The following is a 22,416-nucleotide window of genomic DNA, read 5'->3' as shown; positions in this document are numbered from 1 at the left end:
CATAATCAAGGGATGCAAAGCACATAGTTTCTGCATTATTGGGCTCTTAATACAATAGCAGCATGAGTCAAATCTACAGGTGAGTGAGTGAGTGAGTGATGGTAAGACTGGTGCTATGTAATGTATATTTATGAAATAATTAGGTCCAATGGCTTACAAGAAGAAACCACCACAGGTAAAGTTTCAAGAAGGAGGTAGCATTTCTGGAGGATCTGCATTTCTTAGAAAGAATATAAATTAGATAGAGATGGGGAGTAGGGATGCCACCCAAATGGAAAGGACATTATAAACAAGGGAATGGAGCCTGAGGTAGAACTTACAGCACATTTAGGGACCACTATGTAATCCTGTTGGCTGAAATATATGTAAAGCATTGTTTTCCATTTAATTTTCACTGATACAACATAACCCTCAAACAGTGAACATCTTTTGATTTTGCCTGTCAGGCATGCTAGATACTCAATGGATAGTAGTTGAAGTAAGTGTTACTCTGTGTTGTGTCTTGAAAGGGCTTGTAGAATTTTTTTTCTCTCTGCTATTAAATGGCCTTTCTTGTTCTAACCAGAACAGAACACACTTGTGGGTTTCTGCAAAGATTTCATATTGCTGCATATTTCTTTTCAGTTATGGGACCCTACGTGAGAAAAGTCTTGTGTGATGAGCTGGGAGCTCCAGCCAATTCTGCAATAAACTGTGTCCCCCTGGAAGATTTTGGAGGGCAGCATCCTGACCCAAACCTGACATATGCAACAACCCTTCTGGAAGCAATGAAAGGAGGAGAATATGGATTTGGAGCTGCATTTGATGCTGATGGGGTAAGTAGGAATGTTTCCTGCCTTCTAACCCTTTTACCATATCATAAGCCAAGCATTGGAAGCCAGAGAATTCATGGGGCTGGCTGACATGTATGCAGCATTTGAACCCTAATTGGCTCCGCATCTGCTCTTCTTTTTACTGGCTCTCTTGTACTGCAATTAAACAGCCTTTATGTTTCTTAGTTCCAGAGTGCATTATGTTATTAAAAGGTTATTTCTTTTAAAAAATATTCATGTAATAAATCTTTATAGTTGGTTTTGTTAAAACTGCATTAAGGAGCTAGGTAGGTAGTTCAACAATAATTCTTGTTCTCTATTATATTTTGGGGAAAGTATGAGATAAGTATATGGAGACTGCTGAAGCCTGAGGTAGTCATCCACCTTTCAACAGGTGGGATACCATTCTTAACAGTGTCAAGGTCCTGGGCCCTACAGTACTCAGGAATGAACTTATTTATTTAGTTAGTTACAAAAAAGATTTTGTTTACTTGATTGAGAGAAAGAGAGAGCAAATACAAGTAGGTGGAGTGGCAGGCTGAGGGAGAGGGAGAAGCAGGCTCCCTACTGAGCAGAGAGCCCGATGTAGGACTCGATCCTAGGACTGGGATCATGACGTGAGCCGAAAGCAGACGCTTAACCAACTGAGCCAACAACTGCTGAGCACCACTATACTCAGGAATTTAAAATAAGGCTTCCCATGTCCTCTTTGGCTTCATTCAAGTTGTTTTAGATTGTTGAAATACAGAATGGCAGTAAAGTAGCTTGTGATGATTATGGGAATGGCATTGCCAGCAGCACATGCCTCTGTCCGATCATTTTCACGCTTTCCTTCTGACAGGACCGTTATATGATCCTAGGCCGAAATGGCTTCTTTGTGAGCCCTTCCGACTCCCTGGCCATCATTGCTGCCAACCTCCCTTGCATTCCATATTTCCGTCAGATGGGGGTCCGAGGGTTTGGGAGGAGTATGCCCACCAGCATGGCCCTGGACAGGTAAGCAATGATATCACCGTGAAAAACTGTGTGGTAGGTTTCTGACATCAGTGTCTCCTTTGTCATTAGCTGTAGCTCATTCTCCCCTCCTCCGGTGGGAATGGTTGGAAGTATGAGAACTTAGAGGCATGTATAGTGCACTTGGTATGGAGCATGGAGAATCTGGCGGCCTGAACTCCATTCTTGGTTCTGCCTCTTAGCTGTGGGAACTCGAGAGACTTATTTGATCTCTGAGCCTCATTCTTTTTTTCCCAGTCTTTTTAATTTTAGTAATGCTTAGTGTGTGCAAAATATTATTTCCTTTTTAAAAAATGGAAGTGTCATTAACATATAGTATTATGTTAGTGTCAGGTGTACAATGTGGTTTCAACATCTGTACATTACTCAGTGCTCATCATGATGAGTATGCTTTTTGATTTCTTTCTTTCTTTCTTTCTTTCTTTCTTTCTTTCTTTCTTTCTTTCTTTCTTTCTTTCTTTCTTTCTTTCTTTCTTTCTTTCTTTCTTTCTTTCTTTCTTTCTTTCTTTCTTTCTTTCTTTCTTTCTTTCTTTCTTTCTTTCTAAGATTTTATGTCACAAGCTACGCAGAGACAGAGAGAAGCAGAGACACAGGCAGAGGGAGAAGCAGGCTCCATGCAGGGAGCCTGACGTGGGACTCAATCCTGGGTCTTCAGGGTCACACCCTGGGGTGAAGGTGGTGCTAAACCACTGAGCCACCTGGGCTGCCCCCTTCACCTTTTTCACCCATCACCCCACTCACCTTCCCTCTGGTAACCATCACTTTGTTCTCTGCTTTTAAGAGTTGGCTTTCGGTTTGTCTCTTGTTTTCTTTCTTTTCTTTTCTTTTCTTTTCTTTTCTTTTCTTTTCTTTTCTTTTCTTTTCTTTTCTTTTCTTTTCTTTTCTTTTCTTTCTTTTCTTTTCTTTCTTTCTTTCTTTCTTTCTTTCTTTCTTTCTTTCTTTCTTTCTTTTGTTAAAAACAATCTAAAATGATTATTTAATTCAATCGAAGCATATCAGTAGTTTCTTAACATTTTTCATTAAATGGTAAAAATATATATGCATTATTAAAATTAGAAATCACAGATAAACAAAAAGTAGAAAACAAGTTATAACATGCAGTGGTAATCAATTTTGCTATATATATTTCCAATATTTCTTTTTTTTCTTACTTAGGAATTTTTTTTTTTTTTTAAATTTTTTATTTATTTATGATAGTCACAGAGAGAGAGAGAGAGGCAGAGACACAGGCGGAGGGAGAAGCAGGCTCCATGCACCGGGAGCCTGATGTGGGATTCGATCCCGGGTCTCCAGGATCGCGCCCTGGGCCAAAGGCAGGCGCCAAACCGCTGCGCCACCCAGGGATCCATGGAATTTTAATGCAAAAATCCTTAATAAAAACAAACAGAATCCAAAACATGTGCTCAAATGAGATTTACTCTAGAAATACAAAAATAATTCAATATTAAGAAACCCATTAGTATAATTTATTATAGTAATATAAGTAAGGGCAAAAGTGAGGATTATCTTGTTTTATTTCTTAAATTCCACATATGAGTGAAATCATATGGCACTTGATTTTCTTTGATCGACTTACTTCACTTGGCATTATATCGTATTATATTTAATAGCTGAGTAACACTCCATTTATATGTATACCACTTCTTCTTTATCCATTCATCTGTGGATGGACACTTGGGTTGCTTCCATATCTTGGCTATTATAAATAATGCTACAATAAATATAGAGGTGTTGGGCAGCCCTGGTGGTTCAGCAGTTTGGTGCTACCTTCAGCCTAGGGCATGATCCTGGGGACCCAGGATCAAGTCCCATGTCGGGCTCCCTGCATGGAGCCTGCTTCTCTCTCTGCCTGTGTCTCTGCCTCTCTCTCTGTGTGCGTCTCTCATGAATAAATAAATAAAATCTTCTAAATAAATAAATAAATAAATAAATAAATAAATAAAGAGGTGCATGTATCTTTTCAAATTAGTGTTTTCATTTTCTTGGAGTAAATACACAATAGTGGAATTACTGGATCATATGGCAATTGCATTTTCAATTTTTTTGAGGAACCTCCATACTGTTTTCCACAGTGGCTGCATCGATCTCCATTCCTATCAACAGTGTGTGAGGGTTCCTTTTTCTCTCAACTGTGGCACCCCAGATGCCCAGGTCTCCAGGTGACAGCTCCCTGGGGGAGCCTATGCTGGCCATGCCCTCAAACCTCAAGTCCTCCCTCTTGCTTCATGTTGTCCTTGTTCCCATCTTCAGGAGCGAGGAGATGAGCCTGGACAAGGATGAGTAGAGGGGCCCACAGTGCAGTCTCCACACCAGGAAGTGGAGCCTCCATGGGAAGAATGAGAAGGCAGGACAAGGGATCCATTCCTCTTTTTGCCTGCCTGTGGGCTAGCGGGCTGACCACTGGCCAAGCCTTCCCCTGGGGGTGGAGTGCAAATGAAGCTCCTCAGGCAGTGGAGCAGGGCATGGGCTCTAGGCCATTCTGCTCCAGGCCTCAGGAGAGAAGACAAAAGAGGAGCATGAGCTTGTCCAGGCAGGAGGAGCCAGAGAAGTTGGGGCAGATACTTCAGGCAGTTGAATAAAGGGTGTGAGCTTGTCTGTTGCCCTCTGAGAACCTCTGCTCCCAGCCAGCACCTCAGGAGTCCTCATGAGCTCCCAGGGATTCCCAGGCCTGCTCCTCAACCTTTGGCTTCTGTGACTAGGGGTGTTGCTCCCCCTAGGAGGTGTTGTGATATATAGGTTTCTCTTGCCACCTCATATAGATTTAATCGATCTTGATTTTTTTTTTTTTTTTTTTTTAGTGGAACTTCATCTTTCTCCTAAAGATTCTCAGGGATTAAGGCTGAAACTGGAGCTCCACTTCAAGCTTCTTACCCATTTTTAACAAGTAGAGCCCATCCTTTGGCATGCTTACACTCAAATTCCCTTGGTATCAATTTGACATTTACACGCTTTTGCTGGCCTGACTCTCTCTATAATGCAAGTGGCATTTGGGTGTTGACACTAGCTGAGTTGAAGGGGCATTGTGGACACGGTCTAATCACTCTGTGGTTCAGGATCATCTAGAGAAACCAGTCCCGTATTGCTTATATCCTGGCAATCTTTGTACACTTTGACTCTGAATGCAGCCAGTGTATTAAGACCCTGGGTGTCAGCAGCTTGTTGAGAAGGAGACCTTTTGGAAGGGGGAAATAATGCAAAATCTGATGGGGTGGGCTGGAGAGGCATCTCTTGAACCTCACTCTGAGATTCCATGAGTCTTTGATATCTACTCTAAGCAGTGGCTGGCTGTTTGTGGTTCCATTTTGATGAAGGTAAGGGGAAAAGCGTTTTGCACAGGCCTCAAAAGTAAAAAAGATACTGTAGTCCTTAAAACAAATGCCCCAAATGCACACATATCTTGGGAGGCTCCTGCCAAGCGAAACTTGTGTTGAAATTTTCTCTTTTCTTTTGGCTGAGATTTGCATCATTGTAATAGCTAGTGATATTGAACTCATTTTCATATGCTTATTCTCCATTTGTGTAACTTTTTTGTTATATAGCTATTCATAATGCATTTGCTCAATTAAAAAATTAGGTTGTCTTTTGTTATTGACTTATAGAAGTTCTTTATATATTCTGGATAATGTCTTTTGTCTGATATATGTATTGCAAGTATTTTCTCCTGGCTTCTTGCTTGCCTTTTCATATTGTTAGTGGTGCCTTTTGATGACCAGATGTTTTACATTTTGATGAAGTTTAGCTTATTAATATTTTCTTGTATAGTTAGTGTGTACTTTTTGTTCTCTGCAAGAAGTCTCTGCTTACCCAAAAGTCAGAAACATGTTTTCCCTAGAATTGTTATAATTTTATTTTTCACATTTCAGTCTATGATGATTTTGAATTAATTTTTGTGTGTGGTGAAAGGCAGGGAGAAAGGTTTACTTCTTCCTAAATCCAATTGTTCCAACCTTGTTCATTGAAAAGAATTTTCTTTTCTTTTTTTTTTTTAAGATTTTATTTATTTATTCATGAGACACACACACACACACACACACACACACATACAGAGAGAGAGAGAGAGAGAGAGAGAGAGAGAGAGGCAGAGACACAGGCAGAGGGAGAAGCAGGCTCCATGCAGGGAGCCTGATGTGGGACTCGATCCTGGGTCCCCAGGATCACACCCCGGGCTGAAGGTGGTGCTAAACTGCTGAGCCACCCGGGCTGCCCATGAGAAGACTTTTCTTTCCCCTGGTACCTTTGTTAAAAATAAGTTGACCATATGTGTTTGGGTCTATTTCAGGATTCTCTATTTTCTTTCATTGATCTTTTTTCCTATCCTTATGCCAATATTACACTGAATTGATTATTAAACTTTTAAAGTCGTACTGAAATCAGATCCCCCAAGTGTTTTTTTCTTCTTGGCCAAATTTAAAAAGATGATACATCCTTGGTCTTTTGCATTTCTATACACATTTCAAATCAGCTTGTCAATATCTACCAGTTGTTAAGTTTTGATTGGAGTTGGGTAGAATTATAGAATAATTTGGGAAGAATTGCATTTTTTTAAAATATTTTTTTTATTTATTTATGATAGTCACACACAGAGAGAGAGGCAGAGACACAGGCAGAGGCAGAAACAGGCTCCATGCAGGGAGCCCAACATGGGACTCAATCCCACATTGAAAAAATGAAATTTTTTTCCATTTGCCTTTGCTCATAACCTTCCTTAAAAAAAAAGAAAAAAAGAAAGGATTCAGTAAAACTGTGAACAGTGCAAAAATTGAGCCATCTTTAGACATTGAGGACTCAGGGTCATACAGAAACCTGATTACTATGTAGGTTACTTAATATTATGGGAATGTATTTAATAATACTTTTCCCTTACTTACACAGGATATTAAAATGTAGAAAGAAGTTGGGTACATCTGATTTCACTTGATCTTTGCACGAATTTAGTGGGTAATTGGGGAGGCATTATTCTCATCATCTTTTTTTTTTTAATTTTTTATTCTCACCATCTTAAAGATGTTGAACCAAGTATCAGAGAGGCTAAGTGACTTGTACAAAGTTATACAGCTAATCAGAAAGTGACCCAGGATTTGAAACTAGGTCTTCTAATTTACAATTGCATCTGTCCCGTAACTACCACTAGATCAAGATGATCCCTGAGAAACTAGTGGAGAATATTGCCCAACTCTCCTGGGGGATAGCCAGCAACTTTCCAAACCCTGGCCAGGAGAGGCAGGTTTCATTCTGACAACAAAAACCATTTGTCCTCTTTTCTCCCGGACATTTCCTGGTGGTTCTTGATTTCACTTTGTCCCCTCCCTCCCAATAAAACTCTGTTTCAGTCGGAAACCAGAGTCCTTGCTTAGAAATTTCACAAAGAGCTTGTTCTGATATGTAAGTGACCATTTAAAAGGATTATTCATGCTTGCTGGTTGGGATCCAGAATCCTGTGGGGCTCTGACGTGGTGATTTGTTTTGGGTATTTGATCTGTTGTGTAGTTCCCAGGTGGATTCTCATGATGGACACTTTATGAGCTTCTTTTTTCTTTGGTAAAATAAATACAGCTTCAAACCTTTATCTTAACCATGGTTTGCCATATAAGTTTTATTTTTTTTATGAAAAAAATCATTGGAATGTGCCCTTTAGTGCCAGGACCCAGAAGAATGACAACTGAGTAGTTGAGACGCATTAAATGGTGCGCTTGCCTAAACTCTTGGGATTCCGAATCAGAGGTGGGTGTGAGGTGCCTGCACCCTTGAAACTGATGAATTATTCAGGCAAAATTTCATTGTTTGCAGATAATCATTGCTCCCTGAGGGAAGACTTTCAGTTTCTTTAATTTCTACTCTTACAGTGTCACTGAAACAAGGATTCCATTTACTTCAGAATAATACAGTTTCAGCCTTGAAAATGGCATTCTTTTTAAGCTTTGTCACTCTGAATGTGCCTGATTTGTAGTTGCAGAGAAGTTGGTGTTGCTGAAATCATTTTAGTTCAAATGATTTGAGAAATAAAGCACATTCAAAGTATATTTGTGGCCCGAGGTCGTCTCCACCCCATGCAGAAGTATTAAATAATCCTCTGTGTCACCATCCTTCAATAATATTTATGAAGAGCCCATCTGCACTTGGGAGTGTGCCGAGTGCTGTGCAAAAGAAGGCAAACACATGCAGACTTGAGCCCTTCTCGTTAGAGATATTTACAGCCTCACACAATGCTAGCAGCATCCTTGAATGCACTGCAAGGGATCCAGATCTGAAAAGTATGTTTTGACTACAAGGGAGGCCATGTGAGGCGCACCACCCATAAATGTGGTAGGGAAGGGAATCAATCTTTTTCTACCTTCTATGGGCTATTTGTGCCACCCCTGTTGTTCACTATTTACTCACTCAAGAATATTTATTAAGGGCCTTTTGTGTCCTAGACAGGGTCCCTTGCCCTGAGGGAACTTACAATCTCATGGAGAAGACAAACAACAGGAAGTAAAGGGAAAAATATAAATACAAATTGTAGCACATGCTCATGGGAGATGAACTTGGCTCAGTAATAATTGGTGGGTATGGAGCATGCTGCTTAGATGGGATAGCCAGGCAAGGACTCCCCGAGGAGGTTATGGGTAGGACCAAAGATCAGAAACATTCAGCTGGACCTGGCTATGATGCTAGGATTAGAAATGACCCATGATACATGTGAAAATGCTTATTTTTCAGAATGTAGTCCATAGTTATTTGTTGCCAATCCCCAATCTGAAATAGGACTGTAGCTTTATCTTGAACATATTCAGCTGGTTGTTGGAATCCAGACAGTGTTAATCCTATAAGAATGCAAGTATCTACTGATCTACAATGACATTGGTTTTTACTGCATCCTTTGGATCTGTGCTCTTTTATCTCTAAGATCAGTCATGATGGATCAGAGCAGTGGGAGAGATAGTGATCTGAGCTAGTGTCTAATTACTCAGTCTCCCATACATTGTTTCTGCTACAGAATAATGGGAATTATTTTGCTTCAGCAGATAAATACATTCAAGTGCATCCTGTATTAAAATTAAAGGAAAAAATGGGGAGAGGGGGCAAGCTCTTTATCATAGGAGTTATTCCCTGAAACTCTCCATAGCTGATTTAGAGTTAAGGCAGAAAAGGGATGGCACCCTCAAAAGAGATTTACTAAAGAGAACTTAATAATAGTAACTTAATAACTTAATACAAAATTATGGACAAAGTTAAGGAAAGCAACACAATGAAGAAGAGATGGAGAAGTACCCATGACTCAGAATAATAGAAAGTTGTTAGTTCCTCCAGGACTGAAGTGTCAAAGGAGGAGGGATTAAGTAACCATAAGCCTCTTATGAGGTCTGGAGTGTGGAAGGTGGGCTGTTGGACAGGAACTGAACCTGTCAGGTAGGTATAAATACCCCAACTTCTCTCTTTTTTCTCCCTCCTATCTCCTGCTGATGATTCCTCTTGATGAAACCCAACTGGAAGCAGGAGTGCAAATCTTGTGATGTTTAGCCTCCAAAGGAAGAGAGTAGGGCAAAGATTGCCATGGAAATGAAATGGGTCTTCCAGTGGACAAATTTTTAAAAGATTTTTCTCGAGGGTGAATATGATTAATTCAACTCTATGCCTCAGTTGAGGCATAAAAAGAGGAGAGAGGATGAGACCAGTATTTAAGCAAGTAGAGATTACTAAAATGATTGGCCAGTGTACTGGTTATGCTGGTTATTGTTGGTTTGCCCTTTCCACTGTATAGTCAAATATCCTACTGGTGTTTTAATTTTTCATATCTCATATTAGCAATGAATTTGAGCATTTCTTCGTTTGCTTAAGAGATTTAGGGGGTATTTTTATTAATTGCCCATTCCTGTCCTTTGCTCATCTTTATATTTTGGGTTCCTCTTTTTTATGGATTTATAGGAGATCATTACATATTGAGATATTAGACCCTTGTCAACATTAAGCACTTCTAATTTTCACTTTTTTTTCCTTCACAGAAAATTATACTACTGAGCTCTATACCCAGATTTGCTGTTAATAAACAGCTCTATGTGGACAACTCAAATCTCATATGTATCAATAGCAACTTTTCTGATTTTCCCTGAAAATTGCTCTTGTTTTTTTTTTATGGATACTATCTGTGTGAATCATCTATCACAAATTATACACCTTGGAATAATCCTAGACTTCTACTTCCTCCTTATTCCCAAGGTACCATTAGTCACTGAGTTCTGTCAGAACTGAGTTCTGTCAGAAAAGGTACTTAAATGTCTCCTGAACTATTCTTTCTTCTCCATACCTGCTTTTACTTTCCTAGTTCAGGTTCCCATAATCTTTTGCTTGAACTATTGCAATAGTTCAGTAGATGAACTGGTCTCCCTGCCTCCAGACCTCTTCTTCTACATTCATATTCTGGACCACCCCATGAAGAAAGCCATGCTTCTCCCTGCCTTGCTTAAAATCTGTTGTTAGCATCAAATGCCTGCCCAATGATATCTCATTTCTGGATTCTAAAGTGTGCATAATTTCCTGATTATGAATATTTTGCTCCTGCCTCCATTTTTTACCCTGCCTCCTAGGTATGTCCTGTTGCTTACAATCCCCCAAATTCAGTGGCCTCTTACACTGCTGGATCTTTGCACATGCTACTGGCTTTCCTTGAATCCATGGTTTTTTTTACATGTTCCCTTTGTTCTACCCCATCCTTCCTTATTTTTTAAGGCTTAAGTCAAGTATCACCTCCTTGATAAGTCCTCCTTTGGTGTTGTGTTCTTGCCACCCCGAAGCAGCGTATGGAACTTGTTCTTCATGGATCGCTTTATCACAACTGTCACAGGCATTGAAAACATATACTTGTCTGTTTCCTAATGTCCAATGAGTCCCCTGGGGGGCAACGTTTTTATCCAGTGCCTGGCACAGAATAGTTCTTAATAAACACTTCTTAAATGAATGGGATTTTTTTCCCTTTTTGATACCTTTTGTTTGAAAGAAAAAAAAAATAACTAGAACTCCACGGATCTAATCACAGAGTTCTCAAAGTTAAGGACTGTGAACTACCAACACATTTCTTTTGACTTTTGTACAATGTAAGCTTGTTAATGCTATCACCTGGTGGCATGAGGAAGTATATTTGAATGATAAGGAACAAATAAATGATGTATAATTACACAGTGGTCTTTGAGTATAATAAAACTGTGCCTGATTTATGGTTTTCATTTGCATCTAGGTAAATTTGTAGTGAGTCAGATTTTTAATAATGATACAGGGGTATTGATTACAACTTCATCAAGGTGAGATAAAAGGAAGCAATCACGTAGTAGTTATTTCCTATTCAATGATTAAAAACTCACTACAGCCTGAACAAAAGCTCAGTATTATTTATTTATTATTTATTTCTTGCCCTAGTGAGTAGGATGAGGAATGGATTTTTTTCCCCTAGGAATTTAGAAGATGCCTAGTATTAACCCCCTGTATGGTTTTTGTGTTCACTTACTGGAAAGGAGGCAGACAATGATTCAAGCCCATTTTTGTGTTTCTAAGTATTGATGCCTGATAAACACACAATAACATGTACATTTAGTAAAGGGCATTTATGAATTAATTGGCTAAGGAGAAAGGAATAAATTGTTAACATTTTAAGACTAGAAGCTGCAAGAGCTTTGGAGATGTTGGATAAACTATCTTTTGTTCAGTTGTTCAGAGCCATCTTTAGTTTTTGCTGTTAGAGTTGGTCAGAAAAACAATTTTGGATAAGCATTAAGTGACCTGAGTTCCAAAATATATAGTCATCATTACCCTCCCTTGTGAACTGGAAGACAAGCCATATTTAGAAGTCGGCTCTCTCTTGCCTGCTACATTTGCAAGGACTCTTTGCCATTCTTTGGCGTCATCTCTAGAAAGGCATGGTCATTGCCAAGGTGTCCAGCATCTTATCCTCAGCCCTTCCACTTCTTGGCCCTCTTTGGCCTTTGGCTAGTCACTTTGACCACTGGTGGACCCATCCAGTACTGAAAGAAGCCCCTTAACACCACCCTGGGTATTTGGGGATTAAAGACCATTTTAAGCAGGGATTTCAATTCCATCTGGTCTGGAGCATGTAACTAAGTGGCATGCAGCTGCTTTGCAATGGGAACATTGACTTCATGGCCTGCCTTTATTTATAATCTCAGTTTTGGTTTTGGAGGGCTTATGTGGTTAAATAACCTCCTTCCATTTTTCTCCTTTGTGACTTAAAATATTACTATGATTTTAAAATCAGTACCATTCATTTCTTTTTTAAAAAAATATTTATTTATTTATTTTGAAATAGAGCATGAGCCAGGGGAGGGGCAAAGGAAGAAGGAGAGAGAAGGCTCAAGCAGACTCCCTGCTGAGTGTGGAGTCTAACACAGAGCTCAGTCCCAGAATCCTGAGATCATGACCTGAGCCGAAATCAGGAGTCAGATGCTTAACCGACTGAGCCACCCAAGTGCCCCTTGTCCCATTCATTTCTACAGAGAGGCATGAGGTAACTCTATATCTTAATTATGGTGGTAGTTATACATACATCATTAAACATTATGTATATGTCGAGACTCTTGGATCTGTACAATTGATAAATTTTATTTTATGTAAATTATACCTGATAAAATTGATAAAATAATCAAACCCTATTTATTTAAAAAAACAAAACAAAGCACCTCTCTTGGGTCTTTACTTACCATGGGGGTCATAAATCAACTCTTGTTCTCAGCATTGAGGCTGGCATTTGATAGATTGGCCAGGTTCAGGTGACTCGAGTGGCCTTTGGAATCTCTGCCCATTGCTCTTTTCTCTGGCAAGCCAGAATGTCAATATACTACCCGCAATTGTTGTCTGCTTTGGAAAAGACTCAACTTACATTTGGAGTTGGAGGTTCTTAGATTTCAAGGTCATTGGTCAAATTTATTGACATAAACGATATAAGAAAGATAGGATAGCCCACCATAATTCTGAGCCATATGCTTTGCCAAGCTGTCAGAGAGGTTTGGCACTTAACAATGATTTTAAATGAAGGGGCATAATGATCAATTGTCCTAGACCTGAAGATTCTTTTGAAGGAAAAAGCTGTGTACTTTTTTATGTGTTTTATATTTTGAAATAGATTTTGAGCTCTAACCAAAAAAGCCAAAAAGTTTTAAAATGGATTTTAAACCCCAACCTCATAGGGCAGTGTTAAGCTGGCCCTGTTGGAATACTGCTTACATGGATTGTTAAATATCACCAATTATACTTTACCCATTGAGCTAAAGGAACAATAGTATCTAAGAAAGATGCACAGGGTGAATCAAGAAGCTACTCAAAAGTTTTGCCAGCTCAGCATTGAGTAAGAGGACAAATGCATTTTTATTTACAATGTAATTTACTAAAATATCTTGTTCCAATTTTTGCCAAATCCTCAGAAGTATTTGTCAGGTGCTATTATTGACATTTTATTTTTGAGGGAGGTATCACATTGAAAGGTTAAGCAATTTGCCCAAGGTCACCCATCAAGAAAGAAGCAGTGAATACTGGTACCAGATTGTCTAATTCTAAATCTAATCATTTTTTTTTTTTTTTACTAATCCTAATTGTTGAGAACAAGAAGGTGTTCTGATTGTATCTTTTTTTTTAAAAAAAAGATTTTATTTATTTATTCATGAGAGACCCACAGAGAGAGGCAGAGACATAGCAGAGGGAGAAGCAGGCTCCCTGCTGGGAGCCCAATGCGGGACTCGATCCCAGGACCCCAGGATTACAACCTGAGCTGAAGGCAGATGCTCAACTGCTGAGTCACCCAGGTGCCCCATTCTGATTGTATCTTGAGTGAAAATCATTTGTGCAGGTTGGGGTGTGTGTGAGAGAATCTTTGTTGCTCAAAAAGTGGTAGATGACATCAGATAAGCATAATTAATGTCAACCCCAAGTTGTCTCGTAATTTCAACCTTGAACATCACTACTGTTTAGGAAAGCTCTGGAAGAAGCAGTCCCTGGCTTTAACTTAAGACTTCCAGGAAAATGTTGACTGGCATTCAAAGTAAGGTTTGAATTTTATAGCCTCAGGATCTGCTTGAAGTAGTAAGATCAGCAGTGGCTACATGAAAAAACATTTATCAGGTTTCAACAGCTTTCCTCTATCACATTCTCGATAAAGTGGGTTAAGCAGATACAATTCTCTAAGAGTTTTTAATCTCAGACAGAAAACACCAATGACCAGAGAGATAAAATATACCAACTAGGTAAAATGCGTTCTTTTAGTAAATAATGTGTGTATGATGTCAGTGCTTAGAAGAAAAAACAAGACAAGAAATCTTGTCAGCCCCTGTCTGCCCTATACAGGTGAGGGTGGAATCTAGATCTGAGTATCCGTTCATCTTGCCTCTGATCAGGTTTCTGCATGAGGTTTAAAGTTGTCATTTGGAATTCTAAATTCTCTTAGAGTTCTCAGTTGCATCAGTGGTTTTATATTCTAGCATGCAGGAAAACTCTTTGATGAGCTGTTGCTTGTGTTTAAGAATGCAAGATCTCTATCCAGGACTCACAGAGAGATTCTGTCAGTCAGGATCTTTGTGCTGCAAATGAGAGAAAACTAGCTGAAGTAGGGCCTAAATAATAAAGGGAATGTGTTGGCCCACATAAGTAGAGGTGGCCACAGGTGAACCTCGCTCCAGCAGCTCAAATGATACCTCCACTTGACCTGGATATCACTATTAACTGTCAGAGAGAGAAGGTATCACTCTCATCCTCAGGCTCCCTGCCTCTGGCTCTCCAGGCTTTCCCTATTGGGGAGCAAATACCTGCAGGATTCTAGACTTCTCACTCTTATAAAATCTTGTCCATGAGGAGAAGGATTTCCTTCTTTCCTCTCCCCTCTTCTCTCTCCCACTCTCTCTCTCTCTATTTCTTTTTCTTTCTTTGTTTCTTTTCTTTCCTGTCCAGGAGACAAAGCTTTTTGAGAAAGAAACAACCAAAAACATCTCCTGGAGTCTTGACTTTGGGATTTGTACTACCTCTGACCCATTGACTCACCAGCCCATGACTGGTAGGATAGGCTGACGGTCTTAAGCCCCTTCCTCCTTATCAGGTGGAGCTGGGAGGACCGTCATTCTTTCCCAAACCAAATGACCAAGAATGGATGTAGTTGTTCTCAAAAGCAGAATGTTTCTTTTCTCCTTCCAAAAGGGGGTAGTAACTGCAGCCATTAGGGACCCTTTGGATACAGAATGATGGAAGCTAGGTGAGGGCATTCGGGTACAGTTCTGGAGGGAGAACTCAGGACCCAGCTAAGAACTCAAGGTGCCCTTCTTGTTATCCCTCATGCCCCTGCCAATCCCCTGCCAGTAACTGACAATAGTATTGGAATTAGAACGGCAGTGCTTGCCTATGATCCTTGTATAATATACTCATAGATTCATCTGCCCTTCTCTCCCATCCATCCTCCCCCCCTCCTTCCTTCCTTCCTTGTTTCCTTCCTTCCTTCTTCCTTCTTTCTCCTCTTCTTCTCTCCCTCTTCCTCCCTTCTTTTCTCCATTTCTTTTGACCTCTCCCTCTTTCTTTCTGACTTCCTCTCTTCTTCCTTATCTTTTCTTCCTCCAGCCCCTCCCTTTCTCTTCACCTGCCTTCTATTTTGCCATTTTTCAAACCACATTTTTTTTAGTACCGGTTGTATGCCAGGCACACTGCTGGGTTCTGGATATAACTAATGGAGTTCACCTTCTCTTCTGCCTCCATTCTTTTTCTGTCAAACTTCACTGACAACAAAATTTATAAAAATTCTCCATATAAAGTATTCTGCTGGATTTAGAGAAATTCATGACTTTAATCTGATGTTAATGGTAGATTTGGAGAGTCTTTAAATAATTGATGATGACATATCCTACAGATTGCCTTACATAGATTTTACTACCTATATTTTGGAGTAGGAAGGAGAGAGAGAACATAAGTTAAGGAGTACAAACATGTATGCCTGCCAGCATACTTAAATGAGCTCATGCACAAAATGGAACATGGTACTTTCTGACTTTCATTGGCCTCTATGTTCAGACTTATCTAAGTTTGAATTCTGACTCCTTTACTCTGGCTGTGACCTTGGGCTGGTTCCCTGATCAGGGTCTCATCACTAAATGAGAATATAAGAACATCTCTCTTATTAAGGATTAAATGAGATAATATATGGGTAGTGCTTAGAGCAGTGCCAGTCTACAGTAGGAGCTCAGTGAATGTTAGCTATTATTAACATAATGGTGAAGTTTTATAGATAACAAACTCAAGAATGAACAGTGGATTCTAATGATCAGTCTCCAGTTCTTCTACTAAGAAGGTAGGACTTAATCAGTGGCTACACTTAGATCCTATCTGACTCATCAAGTAACAGTGATTCGGTGGTGCTCCTTGCTGTGGGTACCTCACATTTCCCAGTACAACAAAGCTTTTAGAAGACTGCTCTATGAACTTCAAGTATGTGTATTTGGTGTTTTTCAGAATATTTTCTAAGTAATGGTTGTTAATTTTCTTTTTCTAAAAAAGATTTTAAATAATCTCTGCACCCAACATGGGGCTTGAATTTATAATCCTGAAATCAGCAGTCTCATGCTCCACCAACTGAGCCAGCAGGTGCCCCTAATGATTGTTAACTTTCTTTAGGTCTTTCTTATGTGTATATGGAAACTTTTAAGTAGGTATCCAGGATTAGACCCATTGCTTTTGATTTTTTGCCTTTGTATTAGCATCCTTTATTTCCTCTTTGATTTCTTCACTGACCCACTGGCTGTTTAGTAGCATGTTGTTTAGCCTCCATTTGTTTGTATTTTTTCCAGTTTTTTCTTATGATTGATTTCTAGTTTCATATCATTGTGGTCTTATTTTTTTTTAAGATTTATTTATTTATTTATTCATGAGAGACAGAGAGAGAGAGAGAGAGAGAGAGAGAGAGAGAGAGGCAGAGACACAGGCAGAGAGAGAAGCAGGCTCCATGCAGGGAGCCCGATGCAGGACTCGATCCTGGGTCTCCAGGATCAGGCCCTGGGCCGAAGGAGGCGCTAAACTGCTGAGCCACCGGGGCTGCCCATCATTGTGGTCTTAAAAGATGAAATACCATTATGATTTCAGTTTTCTTAAACTTATTGAAATTTGTTTTGTGGCTTATGTGATCTATCCTGGAGAATTTTCCATGTGCACTTGAAAAAAATGTGTGTGTTCTGTTGTTTTTGGATGGAATATTCTGCATATATATATATATATATATATATATGTTAAGTCCATCTGGTCTAATGGGTTATTCAAAGATATGGTTTTGTTATTGATTTTCTGCATAGATCTATCTATTGTTGTAAATAAGGTGTTAAGGTCTCCTAATATTATTTTCTTACTCTCAATTTCTCCCTCTGTGTCTGTTGATATTTGCTTTATGTATTTATTTAGGTGGCCTAATGTTGAGTGCATAGGTATTTACAATTGTTATATACTCTTGTTGGATCGACTCTTTTATCATAATGCAGTGCCCTTCTATGTCTCTTCTGACAGTCTTTATTTTATTTTTTAAATATTTTATTTATTTATTAATGAGAGACACAGAAAGAAAGAGAGACAGAGACACAGGCAGAGGGAAGTGGGCTCCATGCAGGGAGCCTGACTTGGGACTCGATCCCAGGTCTCCAGGATCATGCCCTGGGCTGAAGGCGGCGTTAAACTGCTGAGCCACCCGGGCTGCCCTAGTCTTTATTTTATTTTATTTTTTTATTTTTATTTTTTAAATATTTTATTTATTTATTCATAGACACAGAGAGAGAGAGGCAGAGACACAGGCAGAGGGAGAAGCAGGCTCCACACAGGGAGCCTGATGTGGGACTCGATCCCAGGTCTCCAGGTTCACACCCCAGGCTGCAGGCGGCGCCAAACCGCTGCGCCACTGGGGCTGCCCCCCAGTCTTTATTTTAAAGTCAATATTGTCTGATGTAAATATTGCAGCTGTGGCCTTTGTCCACTTCTTTTGGCATGGAATATCCTTTTTCCATCCTTTCACTTTTAGTTTGTGTTTTCAGGTCTAAAGTGAGTCTTATAGGCAGCTTATTAAGATCCTTTAAAGCTGTTACAAATTGGAAGATCTTTGTTCACTCTATCAAGTGCTTCTCTAGAATACATATTGGACCCTAGAAGCCTTCTTTCTTTTTCTTTTTTTAAGATTTTATTTATTTATTCATGAGAGACAGAGAGAGAGAGAGAGAGAGAGAGAGAGAGAGAGGCAGAGACACAGGCAGGGAGAAGCAGGCTCCATGCAGGGAGCCCGATGTGGGACTCGATCCTGGGACTCCAGGATCATGCCTTGGGCTGAAGGCAGGTGCTAAACCGCTAAGCCACCCCGGGATCTCCAGAAGCCTTATTTCTTTAGAAAAATTGTCCTTCTGGGAAAACATAGAGTTTCTTTTTCTTCTTTGAAAACACACCTGTGGCTCTCTGTATCCTGGCCCAAACCATTAAATCCCCATACACAGCTCAAGTTTTTTTCTCTGCCACTAATTCTGATGATAGGATTTTGACTTTGCATTGTATACACATCCCATTAAAGCATATAATGTGATATCTGTGCATATTGTAAGTGCTTGTCCATTCCATAATCTATTCAATAGTTCAGCCAAAAGCTAAAAAGGTAAAATAAAAAAAACCACCATTACCAGATGAATTGTCCTGTGATATACCCATGCATGGGGATGAGAGGACAGAAGAGAGATTCACAAAAAATGGCTTTTTTAAAATTAATGTAACATCAGCCATTTCCTTTTTAAATAGTATTCAATCCTGATTTACTGTTGTCATGGTCTTTTCAAGCTTTTATAGTGACTTTTTAAAAAGTCATAAGCTCTAGGACTTCTGGGTGACTCAGTTGGTTAAGCATCTGACTTCAGCTCAGGTAATGATCCCAGGGTTTGGGGTCAAGTCCTGAGCCCCAAGTTGGGCTGCCTGCTCAGTGGGGAGGCTGCTTCTCCCTCTCTCTCTCTGCCCTCTCCTCTCTCTGGCTCATGCTCTCTCTCCAATGCATGGTTTCACTCTTTCTCTTGCAAATAAATAGATAAAATCGTTTTTAAAAAATCATAAACTCCTCTGTAGTCCCTTTATCTGCAAAGCCACTAATTTCTCTGGTATCCTGGGAGAGACTTAGGAGGAGGAAGGGCAGATATTCTTCCCCAAATGAGGTTTGTTTACATGAATTTTACCAAAGCCGATAGCTGCCAGGAGAAATTTTAGAATGAGAGCTGATTTGGACAAGGTCATTGGATTTGTAGAGGAAACTTCCATCTGAGGACCACTTTCAGAGGCAGACTGGGTTGTGGCTCTGGGTCAGCTTGACATTGAGCCAGGGTGCGGCTGACTAGAGAGAGATAGCTCATGGAAGTGCAGTAGAAAAAGAACAAAAAAGGAAATGTAAATGTCTGAGGGTCTGGTACATCTGACTTTACCCATGAGTCTTGTTACTTTTCAAAACCTGGCTTGCCCCATCTAGAAAGGAAATGGTCAGGGCTGGGATAGTGGCTCATCCCCACAGAGCTTTCAGGGGCCCACATTCCTCCTAGGTCATTGTTGTGCCTCCTTTGGGGATAGCCCTTGCCTTCATGTTTTAGAATAGTAAGAGCTCCAGCCACCGTGTTTACATGTTAGGCAGCTACTGGAGCAAAGGATATAGAAGAGCAAAGATAGATATACCCTCTATCTTTGAAAGAGGTTCATGAAGCAGACAGTTGATACTTTTGCTTATATCCTACTGGCCGGAACTTAAATTATATGCCTAACTGCAAGACAAAACTGCAAAAAAGGGAGTCTTTTATTTATGTGCCTTTTTGAGGTAAAAAAAATCTTTTCTGTGAAGCTGTCCAGTACAATACTCAAGTTCACCTTCACTGATGATGAGTAATGAAGTCATGGTTCTGTTAATGAGGAAATCAGTGTGAATGACTTCGAGTGGGCAACTGTCAGTACCTGCTAATTCATTTAAATTATTGCCCACCATTAAAGAACATTCTAGAATTATGGATGTTTCCCTGAAGATGCCATTGTCTTTGACGTCAGTGAGTTTTTTCTCTTACTCATCAACAAACATTTATGGAATACAGTTCATGCTTATCCTCAAAATGTTATGGTTTAGTGAGAAAGACCAATATCCTGAGCTACACTTATGATACAGTGTGAGGAATGCAGTAATAGGGGCCATGAAGGTTCTGAGAGGGAAGCATTTACATTGATCTGGATTGGGATCAGGACTTGTGGCTTTAATAGAATTTTTATTCTTTTGGGTTATAAGTGTTGCTCATGGGAAGCCTTTGAATGAGCTCCTTGAGAACAGGGGCACCTTTTATTCTTTACCTCTGTTGTTGTTTTTTTTTTTTTAATTTTTATTTATTTATGATAGTCACACAGAGAGAGAGAGAAGCAGAGACATAGGCAGAGGGAGAAGCAGGCTCCATGCACCGGGAGCCCGACATGGGATTCGATCCCGGGTCTCCAGGATCGCGCCCTGGGCCAAAGGCAGGCACCAAACCGCTGCGCCACCCAGGGATCCCCTGTTGTTGTTATTTTTTAAAAAAAGATTTTATTTATTTATTCATGAGAGACACAGAGAGAGAGAGGCAGAGACACAGGAAGAGGGAGAAGCAGGCCCCATGCAGGGAGCCCAACGTGGGACTCTATCCCAGGTCTCCAGGATCAGGCCCTGGGCCAAAGGCGGTGCTAAACCACTGAGCCACCCAGGCTGCCCATACCTCTGTTGTTTTAAACTGAATATAATGCTTAATCACAGTGGTTCAGTGTGGTAAGGAGGATGAGTCAGGTCAGGAAAAGAGAAAACATTCTGGAACAAACTACCCATTGTGTGCAAGAAAGTGCTCCAGTGTGGTGGAAAAGACCATGAGTTTTGGATTCACAAAGACCTGAGTTCAAGTGTGAAATCTGCTGTTATGTAGCTGTGGAAATGTAGGGAAGTTATCTAACCTCTCTGTGTCTGTTTTCTCATCTGTTAAATGAAAATTAGAGTTCTTAACCCCATCAGGTTGTCATGCAACTGGTCAAGTGATCCGCACAGAATAAGCATTCAATGGATATTAGCTATTTTATAGTCTACCTAATTTTCCCCTCCCGTTTCTCAATCTTCAAATTTTAAAAAATATTTTATTTGAGAGAGAGAGAGAGAGCTGGGTGGGGTGGTGGGGGGGGGTGTGGAGCAGAGGGAGAGGCACAAGCAGGCTTCCCACTGAGTATGGAGCCCAGTGCAGGGTTTGATCCCAGGACCCTGAGAGGGTGACCTAAGCCAAAACTAAGAGTTGGACACTTAACAGACTGAGCCACCCAGGCGCCCCTAAACTTCAATTTTATGAAGTTGTTTGTTGAAGAAAGTGCTTTCTCTAAGTCACAGAGTCTCTGGCAACTCAAAGTGAACCTCACACAGATGATACTTCATGCTGTCTTGGTTGAGAATCTTAGAGTTAACAGACATTTATAGTCTGATTCTGACGAATCTCACATGCTAGTATTTCCTACATTCCGTTTACTCCGTGTTCTCTACTTCCTAAAATAGGAAAGGGTGCACTGTTGAAGCATTGCCAAATTTTCTTTACAAGTGGCTGGCTGGGTTTTCCTTAATTGATGAGTCACCCTGTGTTGATGGGACCCACATCCATGGGAACTTCTAGGTCTTCTCAGGGCTCGCATTCTGGAGTCTCCCTTCAACAAGTGATGTGAGGTATCCTGACAGTCATGGCAGCCGCATGTCAGAGGTGATATTTCCTCTAATTGGCTTCAGGGACCATTTTCTTAATATTTTCTTCCTTTTATAAAACTATATGCCATGTTCCATTTATGAGAAGAACACAATATTCCAGAGCACGTGAAGTTATTTCGGGATAACTGACCTAACAAATGGAACTGTGAGGTGAGGGAGAAATCCAGTCTCATGGAGGCCCCTGGTCTTATGTGTGGCTTGAAGAGATTGAGGATGCTGATGTGTTCTTTGGGGAGAGATTCACAGTTTGACAGGAAACATCTGCTTTAATTTGCTCCAACATCAACACAATCGATGTGGTAGGAAGCCTGTTGTTACTGTGTGGGTTCCATTTCTCCAGCCAGAGCTGTGCCTGGAGATCAGGGCTATTTGGACAGGCAACACAATATGGTCCCATTTGTCAAAATATGGACATAACAGGCAGCATTATTTGAGAGTATCCTGGGGCTATTTCTCTATATAGAGGGAATTATTTTCCTTCCAAACCTGTCTCTCTCTTCATTTCTCTCTATCTCTTTTCCTTTATGTTTTCTCTCTCTTGGCACATTTCCATTCTGGATTTCAATTATGAGTGAACACTTCTCAACCTTAACTCTATCACTGCATCCTCTCCCATGAGTGAGAATAGCTTCCTGTGGAGGATGATTCTCTCCCCACGGGTATCAGAATATCTGGGAAACAAGTGTGCAAACATGCAGATTCTCACACACTCATACTCACAAAACCTTAGAGATTGTCATCTGATCCTGAAGGTCTATCTTCCTCCTCTCCCTACCTTTAGAGTCACTACCTAGAATTAATTAAAGATTCTGTTACATTAGCATTATAGAATTGGTTTGTAGA

At 40.2% G+C, this 22,416-nt stretch overlaps 1 protein-coding gene across 1 annotated transcript in view; it reads left to right on the top strand.

Annotated features, from left to right (window-relative positions):
• PGM5 (phosphoglucomutase 5) overlaps positions 1-22,416 on the top strand; it is a 190,814-nt gene that overhangs the window by 32,434 nt on the left and 135,964 nt on the right. Inside the window, exons 5-6 of the mRNA XM_041743579.1 lie at positions 625-815; positions 1,654-1,808. Coding sequence (XP_041599513.1) covers positions 625-815; positions 1,654-1,808 — 346 coding nt within the window. The remainder of the gene's footprint in view (positions 1-624; positions 816-1,653; positions 1,809-22,416) is intronic.

This window comes from Vulpes lagopus, chromosome 2 (assembly GCF_018345385.1).
Source record: "Vulpes lagopus strain Blue_001 chromosome 2, ASM1834538v1, whole genome shotgun sequence".
Classification (NCBI taxonomy): Eukaryota; Metazoa; Chordata; class Mammalia; order Carnivora; family Canidae; genus Vulpes; species Vulpes lagopus.
Note: the sequence above shows the minus strand (reverse complement) of the source record. Positions and strands in the feature narration are given on the sequence as shown.